This window comes from Trichoplusia ni, chromosome 10, assembly GCF_003590095.1.
Source record: "Trichoplusia ni isolate ovarian cell line Hi5 chromosome 10, tn1, whole genome shotgun sequence".
Taxonomy (NCBI): Eukaryota; Metazoa; Arthropoda; class Insecta; order Lepidoptera; family Noctuidae; genus Trichoplusia; species Trichoplusia ni.
Genome location: NC_039487.1, coordinates 7,688,521 through 7,702,879, shown reverse-complemented (window position 1 = coordinate 7,702,879; position 14,359 = coordinate 7,688,521). Strand labels below are relative to the sequence as shown.

Below are 14,359 nucleotides of genomic sequence, written 5' to 3'. Positions count from 1 at the left end.
CAGTATTTTATTAACTGCAATTATAAGAATTCTTAACTGAAAAATACTGTCGAACCAAATTAAGAAAACAAGGCATTCAGCTGAATTTCGCCTGGATGTGGACTCTAATATAACTTGGGCAATGGGGATGATGGCTGGGTATTAAAAGAAAAATTCTCATTAGTCCCTCAGTTAGATAATTGAAAAGTATGAGACACGTATTTTTTCCTTTTTCAGAAAAACTAGAATTGACAAAGATTAACTGCTTTAAAGTTTAGGAGAGGGGGCTTGTGACGTAACGATAGAGTAAAATTTATACTCGATCGTGACGTCACGCGTAAGTTTCATTCACTGTAATTTGGTCAATTTATGTTTGCGGGACAAATTAAAAAATACGTATCCATTATTATACAAAAAACTACAAGACGGACACTGCAAAAAGAAATTGACATCATCCCTATTCCTCAATAGAAGTAACAGTTAAATAAAAAAATATATAAGCCTATAAACTTAAATGGTTCCATATATATTTAAAGACTTTATCATCTCTTTTTTATATCACTGAGAAAATCACAGACTGTTTTTGTGACTCACATTTTTTTTTTATAGAAAATTACGTGACAATCTATTATGTCTGAACTTCAGATGCGTCAGAATATAATTGTATTTTATTTACGATATTACACGTTAAGGGGCGATGAAGGAAATATAACATAATATAGTGTTTGTATGTATTTCCTTAGCGTTTTTTTCAATAGTATTGAAGTGAGTAATGAATCATAAATAAATGACATATTCACGATATACATCCTGCTTCTAACTCTTTTAATATCAAAGTTTTATCAAAATAAAAACGTAACAATGATTTATAGCTCATAAAAATTTGACATTGATGTTATCTATAAATTATTTTATGATTCTACTAGCTGTTGACCGCGGGTCCGCCCGCTTCCAATCGAAAATGATCCAACGAGAACATATAATCTTACTAAAACTATCCTATGTGTTAATCCTGGTTATAAATCTGTGAACCAAGCTTCGTCTGAATCCGTTTAGTAGTTAAATATCCATATATCGATACAATAAATTAACACAATCTTTTGCGTTTATGATACTAGTAAGATATGTTACTAGCTGCCCGGCGAACTTATTACCAACGTATCAAGCAATCTTTCAAGTTGCATGCAGTGTGTCAATTTTATTAAAATCGGTTTAGTATTTCAGGAATCCATCGCGGAAAAACAACGTGACACATTCTGAATAATACTTATAACATGTTCATATTGATTACAAAAAGTATTTTTCTGTTGTCTATCTGTAGGGAACCCTTAGCGTTACGAGTACGAATCGCACTTGACCAGTATTAACTTATAGGCGGATACAAGAAACATATGATATTAAATCTGCTTTAGTAACTACTTTGCTATTCACAAAATTGAATTAGATAATTGGACAGGACGTCTGAACAATAAATAGCGTAATAAAATATTTCGGAATTCAGATTTTATGTTATTATTAACGAGTGTGGTCTATTGCTGACATTGTTGTGGTTTTCACATCCTGTGTGTGGTCTCCTAATATTAGTATATTGATGTGCACGGTAACAATAGAATTACTGACTTTATTAACTGCACGGATAGCCAAGTGAGGTCACCACGCCAAACCCACTGAGTTCGACGTATCACGGGTTCGGTCCCCGCGCAGGACAAGCGTTTGTGTGATCCACGAATGCTTGTTTTCAGCTGAATGTTTTCTGCGTGTTATTTGAATATTTCTGAAACTTCAGAGTTCAATTCTCCATAACGAGTTTCGTTTAGAAAATAATTATAATATCTTGTCTTAGCTTGCCCTTTGGCTAATTTTCGCTTTAAGAAAATTATAAAAACACCATCATTTAACATCTTTACAACACTAATCGCATCTGTAAAACAATAACTTATCGTCGTTTGGATAACGGTTTTAGCTTGTAGTTGCGATGAGTAAATTTGATTCGTATTGTATTTTTAATAAACTGATAAAAACTCATTAATTTTGTCTATATAATAATTGATATGGAAAAAAGTGTAGGGTCATATATTATTATGAAACTAAAATAATTATACTCAATCAAACGATGAGCGCCATCTACCATCCACTAGTAGAACTATTAGTCGGGATCGACGCCAGCACCATCTATTATCTATTAGCTGAACTCGATACTCAGCGCCATCTCTTTTTATCTCCTAACAACTGTTTGGATCAATATTCAACGCCATCTATTAGCAGCGCTTTGAACGACTACATACGCTACTTTAGATAAAATCCTAAATTCTCGCGCGAAAAGCGACTCAAGTGCAAACTGACTGGCGCGTTTATTTTTGCATCCATCCAACGTGAACTTGGCTGTACGAAAATAGTCCCGAGTTTGACATACGGTGGAAACATGTAGTTTTTATTTTGAATATCGTCTCGCGAATTTTATTTCATGTATTATAAACCCGTGGCACTCTAGATGACTGTAGAAATGGATCCAGGGTAAATATCCTAGCCGGTTTTCTAAGCATGCTTGCTAATGCATTTCTGTAAGGCGTTGTTTCCAAATGTTTTGGTTTGTCATAACCTCATTGTGTGTTTTTTCTGGCGTTTTTCGCTCATTTAATGGGGTTCTGTTTTATATTTAGCATTTTACAAGTTTATATTAAACTTGCGCTTCGGATATAAATAATTTTGCATTGAATCTGAATGAATAGGCGAAGCTTTTGTGAATGAAACTATGTTTGAAATTATTTTTGTTGTAATGCTACATTATTTAATACCAATAGTTCTATTGATATTCATTTCTTTATATGGGTTTCTTACTGAAGAGTAGCAGATGCTACTGTATCTGTATCTTTTGATTTAACACATATGAAGATGAGATAATGGCAACGCTCGTAAGACACAAACTTGAATTGAAACAATAAAATAACGCACATTTAGCTATCTTTCCTTACAAAATTCCTCATTGATTTGCAATTAAACTTACTAAGGTAACTTGTAAAAACATATCAGATGGTTAATTTAAATAAGTACGTGTGTTTATTTGACGAGATATCATTTTATTTCATATTCGAAGACGTGAATTTAAAATTAAACCATCATTAATTTCATACGCACATTATCGCTTTAGAAATAGGTACATTGCAATGTGTGTACAATGTGTGCAGTATTAAAAAATATTATCTGTATGGGTAAATACTTATATTAATACAAAAATATAAAAACAAAAGGAATAATGATTTCCCAAGTAAACTAACGATTGTTTTAGCTGGGAATTATCGGCTTAGGCATTCCTATTATTGTGCATTAAACGCACGATGATTAATTGCTCACTGAAAATCAATATAAGACGAGTTGATAACATCATCTAAAAAAGAACAAAAGCTCCATCGAACTCATCATTTATTCTCCATAACCATGTTTGATCCAATTTTCTACACTGAATATTGACTCAAAGATAATTTTCTCCATTTTCAGAGGCAGTACTACTAGGCTGGGTGACCAGCGTGACCCACACTGGTACATAGACTCGGCGTACGCTTCCTCACTCAAAGTATCCTTACGACTACCCACCAGACAGTTTTTAGAAGGTAAGGAAGCTTATTAAACTATTTTTCCTAAAAATTTCAAAAATACCTACTCCCATCGAAATATTGGAGGGATGTCTAGATGTCCGTTAAATGAAACGTAACATTGCACCGATTTACAACAGGCGACAAATGAATGGCAATTGGGTTAAATTTGAAATGATTCCCATTCACTTAAGCATTTTTCCAACACAATAAATGAAAATTCATTATATTAACCGTGAGTGTTACGCCCCGCTCTGCCATTGTGCCATTTTAATCCAAATTTCATTAATTCATCGGCCATTGTAAATAGCAGAATTAAGGTTCTGATATGTAAAAAAGCAGGGCCCAAATGCCGCCCTGGACCCCGATTCTGCTATTGATGGCGACTAAATTAATGGCTATTGGATTAAATTTGAAATTATTCCCATTCACTTAAGCATTTTGGAAATAAAATAATTGGAAGTTAATTGTATTGACCTTTAGTGTACCGTCCCGTACTCAGTTTACAATTATTGCGTAGAAAAATGCTTAAGAGAATACGAAAATTGACATTTGAAACCAATTTAATTCATTCGTCGGCCGTTGTAAATAGCAGGATTGGGGCCCTGATTAGACAACGGAAACAGATCTGTTTCATACAGATATGTATTTACACCGATTTAAAAAAAAAAAAACTATATAGTATCTCCTATATCTGTAATTAAAATGAAGCTTAAGTATGTGTTTTAGTTAGGTACGTTTATATTTTCTAAGTTTTTAGCACATTTCAATTACTTATACCTTAGAAAACATACACTTTGTTACAAAGCGGTTTTACTGTGACTAAATCGTATTTATCAACGCCAGTGGTGAAAATTGAAATTATCATACATTACAAAAGTTATTCACAGTCTTTGTAACGACATTTGTGATATGAAGAAGTATGGGCTGAGCTTTGATGTAAATTTTCAGACTTCTACCATCCGTGGTTTCGTCAGAGTGATATCAAGAGACTCGTTTTTGGTATGAAGTATGTTTGAAATCCTGCCTGTCACTGAAAAAATACTCCCTGAAAGATTGTGATTTGTTCTGTGCATCGTTTCGTTAAGAATTCAGATTTGATGTGAATTGACTGTACTATCTGTTTTGTATTTACGCGTCGAATTTATTTGTGATCGTTCGTGTGTTTCCTTTGTAAATAATCAACTGCGTATATCGCAATACGCGTCGTGTTGGTTGTGATGAGCGCCATCTATTGATGCGGCGTGAAACTGTTATGACATCAAGCGACTAGTATGTGCGATTTGTTTGTAGTTTGACTATCTATCACTAGGTGGCGCTGTGACTGATTTTCCATTTAAATTTTTAGAGATTTTAGTGTTGTGGTAAAAATGTTATTGTGTGTCAGTTTGAATTCATTTTAATGTTTTTAATTAATTAGTACTGTTATTCAAGAAGTATACTTTTTGAATTAACTAAACAGACTGTGTTACTGATCCCTGCGTAGGCGTGAGATTTAGTTAAACCAATTCATCTTTATAGCAAAGTTATTTGCTTTAATTAATTATAAAAAGTCACATCCTAACGAGCCGTAATATTTCAGCACGGTTTCCTGACGCGACATCTAGTTAAAAGTAAAATTTTGACATGAAAAATAACATAAACAGGAAAATTTATTTCAGATACTTAAATTTATTTGAACTTTGACGTAAAAATTTAGTTTTATCGAAGCAGGTGTAAACTTACATAATATTTATTTTTTACGAGTATTAATCGTAACCTTTCGGTCCATCCTCTTTTATATGAAGCATGAAGTTTATTAATATACGACGTAATTTTTACGACTTAACAAATTGTTTTGGCAATAAATTATTTTTATTCTGATTTCATATTATTACAATATTTAAAACGTTTTTATTCTTAAACGTGTATTTATTATAGTTAAGCTTGGAATGCGGTTATTTTTGTTGTTAAGATGACGTGAAATGGGGGTATTAACTACTTTGCTATTTCCGCAGGGATAACACTAAAAATGATTTATTGAAATCAAGTGTCAAATTTTTTTTTGATAGGAATTGTCGCTTCTTTTAGCAGAGGCATACCATTCCGCCTTTCTATATCGGCGTTAAATCATGATGATTTCGAAAAATGAAAGGCATATGTCGAACATTACCCACTTTCTTATTAAATTTGGAACCTTCAATAAAACATACACCATACAACCAAGCACCTCACTGGTGTTGTTATATTTCCTAAACGTTTTTCATCCGAAGAAATCCTAATGAATTAATGGCACGGTTATAATTACCGGAAAACTCTCTCCCGCCAGGGTCCACAAAACATGCCACAAACAACTATGATGTTCCTCTATCTACCCCAACTATTATAAAGTGGCAACACTAAACTAGACATATAAATGTTGCCAGCTAAGATCTTACTAATTGGCTGGAGCAATAAAATTCGGATTTAACATCTGACGCACAGAATGTGATGCTCATCCGTGATAGCATTGAATAAAATCTGAAATTCATTTGATAGTTTTCGTGAAAATATTTCTTAAAGTTTTCTCTCAGTCGCCGACTTTACATAGAGTTTACAACTGGCTAGGACAATGATAAATCCTTTAATTGACATTTGACACAAGATCAATATTTACTCATTATCTTTTCAGTTGACTGTTAAAAGGTGGTCTTAAATTCAGTTGCATGTATGTGTTTGTACAACGATTATTCCAAATCTTTACATCAAAATGTACGTGATTCTTTTCTTTTCAATTATTAAATTATTATTATGACCAATACAATTTAATTGATTTTGTCTCGGTAACTTATTTTTTATATCTTGGACATTGCATATTGCTAAGCATGACAACGATTTTTATCATTATTTTTTACAAATAATGTTGAGTCAACATAGATAGTCACTCACTTATTTTTTATTTCTTCTATCATACAAAAATATTCACAATATACCTAATCCAACAAACTGTCCAAAGTTTGACAGTGAACAGTCAACCTTAGTTATTTAAACATTTTTCACATACAAAACGTCGCTTCGTCACAATTCATTAAGAAGACATTTCCTCTGCTAATAGACATTCACAACTAAAAATGTAGACACTAACTTTTATTTAACGTTCCTTGTATTCATTAGGATAGTCATTTGTAATAAGGTAATGCTTTCAGTTTATTATTGACTAACTGCTACCCGTGGGTCCGCCGGCTACGGATCAAAAATGATCCCACAGGAACATAAAATCGGGATAAAAATCTATCCTATGTGTTAATCCAGATTATAAACTATCTGTGTACCAAGTTTCATTTAAATCCGTTCAGTATTTTTTGCGTGAAAGAGGAACAAACATACATATATCTATACATACAAGCTTTCGCGTTTATAATATTAACTAGCTGACCCAGCAAACGTTGTTTTGCCGAATATATTTTTTCTAGTTGTATGTATTTTTAATGCCACAGTATAAAAAAATAAAAACAAAAAATTTCGTCCAAAAAATAAAATATTTTTTTTAGTGTGAACAACCCTTAACACTTGGGACTATGAAAAATAGATGTTGTTCTATTCTCAGACCTACCCAATATGTATACAAAATTTCATAAAAATCGCTCGGACCGTTTCGGAGGAGTACGGTAACTAACATCGTGACACGGGAATTTTATATATTAGAAGAAGATAATAAATAGTAGGGTACCAAGTTAATTAAGTCGGCGAGGGTCCAACTCAAGCTCAAATACTGAAACGGCTAGTTTGAATTTCAAGACAGTCGGGAAGGATGGTTTGCTTTCCTAAGCTGCTTTGCTGCGCTTGCTGCAACAAGGCTTTTAGAGATGCCGGTTATTCAACAGTCAATTGCAACTTTTACAAGAAATTTAGGATATAAGCTTTATTGTGTTGTGTCAATCCACGTAATATTGCTGGCAAAAGATACTCATTTTAATTTCGCTATTTCATCTTGAAAATATCACATAACTTTACATAAAAGTGGTTTTCTCACTGTTGACAGCTTTCCTTGTCAACGCCTATACAATCTGTCAGTTATATTTTTTACAAGTTACTGAGAGTTAAAATACTTGTGTAATTTGCCAGATAATGAAGACTGACGCCCGGATATCCGGCCTAACCCATGTTTACTGCCCTAAATACTGGTATTCAATATGTTCAAAATAGATTTTTTTGAGATTAAATTTACTCTCTTTATTTTGGAAGGTATTTATGTCTCTTAAACAAATAGACACATCAATCAGCCATCGTGTCGGTAACTGAAGCAATTAAAAATTGCTTCAGTTACCGACACTGATTGACACAAATAAGGCTTTAAGTAAGTAGGATGTAAAAAGAAAGAAAAGTTTAATATTGTTGAAAAAGTGGTTACTTTTTTTGAGTTTTAGCGAAGGCATAAGCACAATTTATTAAACTTTAAAAAGACTCCCACATGGAATTTAATCCTTTGATAGGGCTTTCACCCATTCAAGTCACATGCACAATACACCCACCCAGACTCAGGGCAAGCATTCGTGGATCACAAAGATGCTTGTCCTACGCCTGGATCGAAACCGCGACACGTCGTGCCGATGATTTCAACCACTCGGCTATCCATGCAGTCAAATTTACAAATTATTTAACACGTAATTATATTGAAAAATATCAGAGAACCAACAGCCATGCTTACAAGTTATATTTAGTACGACATACGTATATCAATTTTTCGAAATTATAACTGGTATGGTACCAAAGTCTCACCGATCCATGAGGTGTACATAACTGTAATAATATAACTTTACGAAGTGGTAGTAGGCCTTAAAAAAAAAGCAATAAACGTCAATTAATCAGTTTAATTAAATTTTCAATGATAAATCTACTCTGGAAGGTCTTATCTCCAGCCGTGTCATATGCATCAAGAGTTACCATGAAGGTTACTAGCGATGAGGAAGCAACCAACGGATGAGAGCTTTGCCAAAAGGGCAGTCATTATAAAACATTAACCTATATTATAAAAATACTAGTTCTTGCTCGTGGCTTCGCTTGGCTGTCAGTTATAGCAAAAATATTACCCTACTTAACGAAGTCGGATAAAAGCCGAAGTGTTAATCCATGGTGGCTATTTTTCTAAATTTCATCAAAATCGGTACACTCGTTTGGCTGTGAAGAACTGAAGGCGTAACAAACAGACACATACGAATGTACTCACATACTTTCGCGAATTATATTAAGTAGTGTGACAATATTAGTGTGATGAATCTTGTGAACTGTCTAGATGAACAAAAAACTAATAAATGTAACAAATAATCTTCTTATCTACTGCGAACTACTGCGAATAATCTGTATGGCGTATGCACTAAGCCATTACACAACCGCATACAATCTACCACACAGAACAAAACATCCTTAAAACCACAGCCTTATCCCGACTGAATAAAGCTCATTCTCCTACTTCTTTCCACATCTCACTTGTAATGACGATTACATATTATAATATCATCGATATCTTAAAATAAATATATAAGTTGGTCGTTGTGTGGCGCCTTCTGAGTCACGTCGAGACGGCCCGAACATTTTTACACTTTTCCAAACATTCTGTCACTCTGCCAAACATTAGATGACGTTTTATTATATTAAATATTATAATTATACGGATGCGGTGCGATTGTACATGAGCGGTAGCGAGAGCGGTTTTAACACTGTTTCGTAGATACTTTATAATAATATCAGCCTGTAACTAAAAATACTTATATTTCTAGATTTAGGTGAAAATAAAATATTGACAGTTCATTTTTCAGATAACTTTTTCAAGAAACTTTTTGTGTTAAAGATCTATCTTGAATTTTTGAGGTAGTTAAAAAACTTAAATAAAATAAGTTATAGTCGTGTATATACACGTCTTACTTTGACAAGTTTTTTTAAACAACTCCCGCGCTCAGAAATTTAATCTCTGTCATTCATCATTGGCCTAGCCTTTTCCCAACTATGTTGCGGTTGGCTCCAACCGGTTTCAGCTAAGTACCAGTATTTTACAAGGAGCGACTGCCTATCTGACCTCCTCAACCCAGTTACCTGGGCAACACGATACCCCTTGGTTAGACTGGCTGTCAGACTTTTTCAAGTTTCTGACTACCTGTAACGACTGTCAAAGATGTAGGAATAACAGCCGGGACCCACAATTTAACGTGCCTTCCGAAACACGGAGGAACTCGTTATGACAAAGATGGTCACCCATCTACGGACCAACCGCATCAAGCATAGCTTAACCTGTGATCGAATCACTTATGCGGTTATAGCTTAGCCATGAGCTCCTCACACAAATGCTTTTCCTATACGAGCCTGTACCAGCGACACGTAACCACTTGAAATCGAATCATATTCAAGGCGCCAGTGTTACTTCAAGAGGTGTTGTACAACTCCTTTTTTTTGGTAATTCGGGGGAATCCTCATAGATACCCACTCCCTCGGGGGAGGAAATAGGTAGTGTCAGACTTTTACTGACTAAACCTAAGCTGCCGTCATACGTCATCCGCGTTTTTGTGTCGGTGTCGCAATCCTTCATATACTGTTGGTACGAATCCTGACCGCTTTCCGCTTACAGTGGGACGCCCACCCTCACCGTCACTGGTATGTGGTGTCCCAATTCGCATAGGTTTTATAATTTGGCATCTCTCGCAATTTCGTTATTGCTATTAAGATGCAGTTTTCTTGTTTAATTTATGTTTGAATGCGATATCTATTTGGCTTCTCATTCGCTTTCATGTTTTCTTAATTAATTTGATGACTTTGTGTTACATTTGTAAGTGACTTTGTAACAATTATAAAACACATAGACAGATACACACACACAGCGCATAATTTTTGTAAAAAACTTTTTCGTCAAGTCTTTTCAATACTCTCTATAATTTTAATTAGTTGGATTTTACTGAAATTTTAATTCGACCACAATGTTTTATAATTAATAATACATTTATTATAATATAAAATACAACAAAAAGACTATATCGAATGGTGCCCATCCGCCATGTTTGTAATTTTAACGTCACTTATCCAAGATCACTTAATCAATATTGCTTAGAAAAAATTAAAGTACAAGAGCAATAAATAATTTCGAACTTTACAAACATACAAAATACACACGAAAAACATGACCCTTCCTTTGCAGTCGGGTAAAAATAAAAAAGTAGATAGGTATGACGCGGAACTCCCTACAGCCAAGTCTGTGCAGTTCGGGACGTCTGTATTTCAGGCTGAGTGAGTCATCTCATTGCCAACTAAAATTGGTGGAGATCATATGATTATACCTTTAACCCTGTTTAAAATAACTCCAGTAATATTATTATATATCTTAGATTTAACTGTTATTCTTGGTTTTTTGCAACTGATGAGGAGAATTAACTTTCTTTTAATGATTAATTGATGGTTTCTCATTTACAAGTTGAAAACTAAATGTTAATCTAATTATTGATGTAGGTGCTTTTGTTATGCAGAAATGTTGACTATTTCTCATCAAAGAGAGTGAGAGAAGTAAGTGTAGAGAGGAGTAAGAGATCAATGAATTCTAAAATCTCTTCATAAGTTGTTGTACAACCTTCGCAAGTTGCGGTACTTCTTACGAGGAAAGACATGTTTTATGAAAAGAAAAATTACAAAATAAAATGTTGACTGTTGCAACGTGACCCTGCCACGTTAGCTCATATTTAAGGACTCCGATTGGGTCTGAAACTAGTCGGGCAATCCCGATAAATACGCGTGAGTAAACCGTTGCATCAAATAATATTTTGTGGAGATTTATGTATAAGTTGAGGATTAATCGTCAACTGATAGATAATACTACAGAAAAAAACATTGATTATATTTTACCGTGTTAACACGTTCACTGCGTTAGTCAAATTTGATGACTTTCAGTTGGTGCGGCATGGGGTCTATTATATCCGAAGCACGACTTGTTCCTGGTGCGTTGGTGGGTCAAAAAGATCCGATCGACTTACATTGGTTTAGGTGGACTTATCTTTATAGATATAATGATTAAAGCATTCTCTTTTATTTCAATATGTTGACAAAGAAACACTCAATAAAAGGCTGAAATCGTAGGTAGATGCACTGAATGGTTTGTTTGTAAATAAAGGAATTGTCTGTCGGATCTTAAGGATCCGTTATCCGCACTGGTTATTAAAAGTACCGATACGTTTTTAGTGCTGTGGATGATAAAAAAAAAACATCGTCATCGATAAAATGTATGATATGTTTTCTTTTGAACATGTAAAATTAATTATACCGTAAGCTGGCTGAATTCTTTTCTGTTCCAATATTTCTATTCGTTCACTATGAGCTGTACTGGTTTATGGTGACGGTCAATGTGGTGGCTGGGGATTGTTAACTGCAGTATTTTCGACGTGTAATGTTTGACCAGTTGACGGGTTGGCATTATCATACATATTCCGCTTACCCAATATTATTTGTCTTGGGGGACCTTCGCTCACTTTTTTTTTCTTGGCTTTTCACCCTCATAATTATGACTCAAACAACATTTTCCTGGATAGCTACATGTTCAGTTCAGTTGCATAAAAACGCATCGAAACACACGCACCTCACTAGCTCAACTAGCATGTAATTTAGTGCGTCTATCAGGTCATCGGGCATCGGGTCGTTTAGAACCGATGAACGCACTAGACGTAAAAAATATTGCTTCAGTCGGCATCGGGTCGTAAGAACCCGATGCAATTTTTTCGAACCTATATTATCTATTTAACGAGGCAATTCCAAAACACTAACTGTCTCATTCATATTCATTGGGAGACCAAATATATCTGTCCCGCACCAGCGGCTAGCACAGTAATTTTTACCCCGCACCGGAGAAAAGATGAGCATCAGATACAATCAACCCGATACCGCACCGAACGTGTTAAAAAAGTTCACAAGGGTGGAGTTATAGACATAAAGTTCCTACTTTAATAAGGATAGCGAAAGGAGGATAACGAAATTAATCAGAAGTTATATACAATTCTTGTTCAATCTTTTGACAGTTATGCAGTTACCTTTAGCTTTATCTAAATACAGCTACTGTATTTTACCCAATAACTTTTTTTGGTGTCACATTTTGAACCTTCATATGCGACAAATACCTTTTATTCGGCACTCTGCAAGTTCTGTACAATTTCACCTGCAGAAGTTATTTAAAAGCTAAAATCTAAACAAATTCTCCATACCCCAATACAACTAACAAAAAATCAACTAAAATATAGTATTTTTGATCGCATTCCAGGAGCTAGTCATTTGAGCTGAAATATAGCTGTACAGTCCTCCACACCTACACGATACACTTTTCAATTCACGTCGCTCTTATCACATGGGGATAAAGTTCATTTTGTAAGTTATTTGCGATGACCAACGTGCGGTTGGGGGTACCTACGTAATAAAATGTCCGTAATTTGGCGTAACCATGTGTATTAATGTAAAAATATAATGATGTGCCGTCACTTTGTAACGTGACAGAGACAGTTTTAAATGTCTCAACCTTGGGTTTATGGTTCCTTTTTAGTCGTCTTTGGGGATTTTTATTGTAATTTTAGATTTATTGGTAGGTACTTAGGATCAGTCAAATAATATCTTTTGCAATACAAATATACGCGAAAATACTAACACTAATTACCTAAATATTAGATATCATTATTATTTTTTACTTATAATTGTTTATTTACTTAAATATTTAATGCCTTATTTTAGTAGCCAAAATTAAATAAATCAGATCATTGTAAGTTGTTTTTTTTTGTGTTCAAAATTTTGGTAAACTTTTCATATCAAAACGCATTAAATACCTAATCTCAATAGTTCAATACAGTAACAGGTTCAATAAACAAATTGAAATCGTGATAATTTCCCATCTTCGACTTGCACCTACAAACTTCAGTTCTGCTGACCCCCTTAGCAACACAGGTGTGAAGGATAGATTATTGACAGTAACAGCTGATGATCTGTCAACGAATCATAAAGACTCATTAACAGTCCGTTATATACCTTAGATTAAAGAACGACCCGTTGACGTAAATATAACCTGAACATTAACTGAATACATGAGAAACGTTTGTGTGTTAGTTAAGACAGGTTGGATGATGGCGTTTTGTCTTTAAAATGATTGGTTGTTTAATTTAGCCTTGTTGATGAAGATACGGTTGGTCGTTGGATGGGTGACCATCTACGTCATAACGAGTTCCTTGTTGCGAATGGCACGTTAAGTTGTGGGTCCGCTTCCGCTGCGATTTACACTAGAACTTAGAAAGTCTGACCAAGGGGTATCGTGTTGCCCGGGTAACTGGATTGAGGAGGTCAGAGAATTAATTGCTCCTTGTAAAACATCTTTTAACATGTGAATCCGGTTAGACTGGAAGCCGACCCCAATATAATTGGGAAAAGGCTGTGTGACTTAAGGTCGATTTTTCAATCGTCAGAAAACTTTTATTTGACGAATAAGTTTGACGTTTTGACAGCTTTTGTATAAAAAATATGTCAAACAGACATATTTATTCCTCAGATAAAAGTTATCTGGCGATTGAAAAATCGGGCCTAAGACTCAAAAGTTTTAATATAAAAATATCTACTTTAAACAACACTAAAAATGATCACATTAAACGCTTGAATAATATGTCAAGGTATATTCACATGTACCCTCACTTTGGACATGACCCAAACGCGATCTGAGTAAACATCAATTAATATCAAAGATCGTTATTTTCGGTATTCGTCGCTTTAATTAATGGCTTTCTTGATTCGAAATGAGGATTTTGGACATTTTTAGTCGGTATTATTATTCGGTC

The 14,359-nt window shown here is 34.3% G+C and overlaps 1 protein-coding gene across 4 annotated transcripts in view; it reads left to right on the top strand.

Annotated features, from left to right (window-relative positions):
• The window catches only part of LOC113497913 (filamin-A), an 82,912-nt gene that overhangs the window by 29,437 nt on the left and 39,116 nt on the right, over positions 1-14,359 (top strand). The window contains exons 1-3 of one of the 4 annotated variants that reach the window (XM_026877717.1): positions 2,343-2,493; positions 3,475-3,587; positions 4,521-4,571. In XM_026877717.1, coding sequence (XP_026733518.1) covers positions 2,471-2,493; positions 3,475-3,587; positions 4,521-4,571 — 187 coding nt within the window. In that variant the 5' untranslated portion in view covers positions 2,343-2,470. Of the gene's footprint in view, positions 1-2,342; positions 2,494-3,474; positions 3,588-4,520; positions 4,572-14,359 lie in introns of those variants that run through there. The other 3 variants (XM_026877720.1, XM_026877718.1, XM_026877719.1) reach the window with 3 other exon arrangements.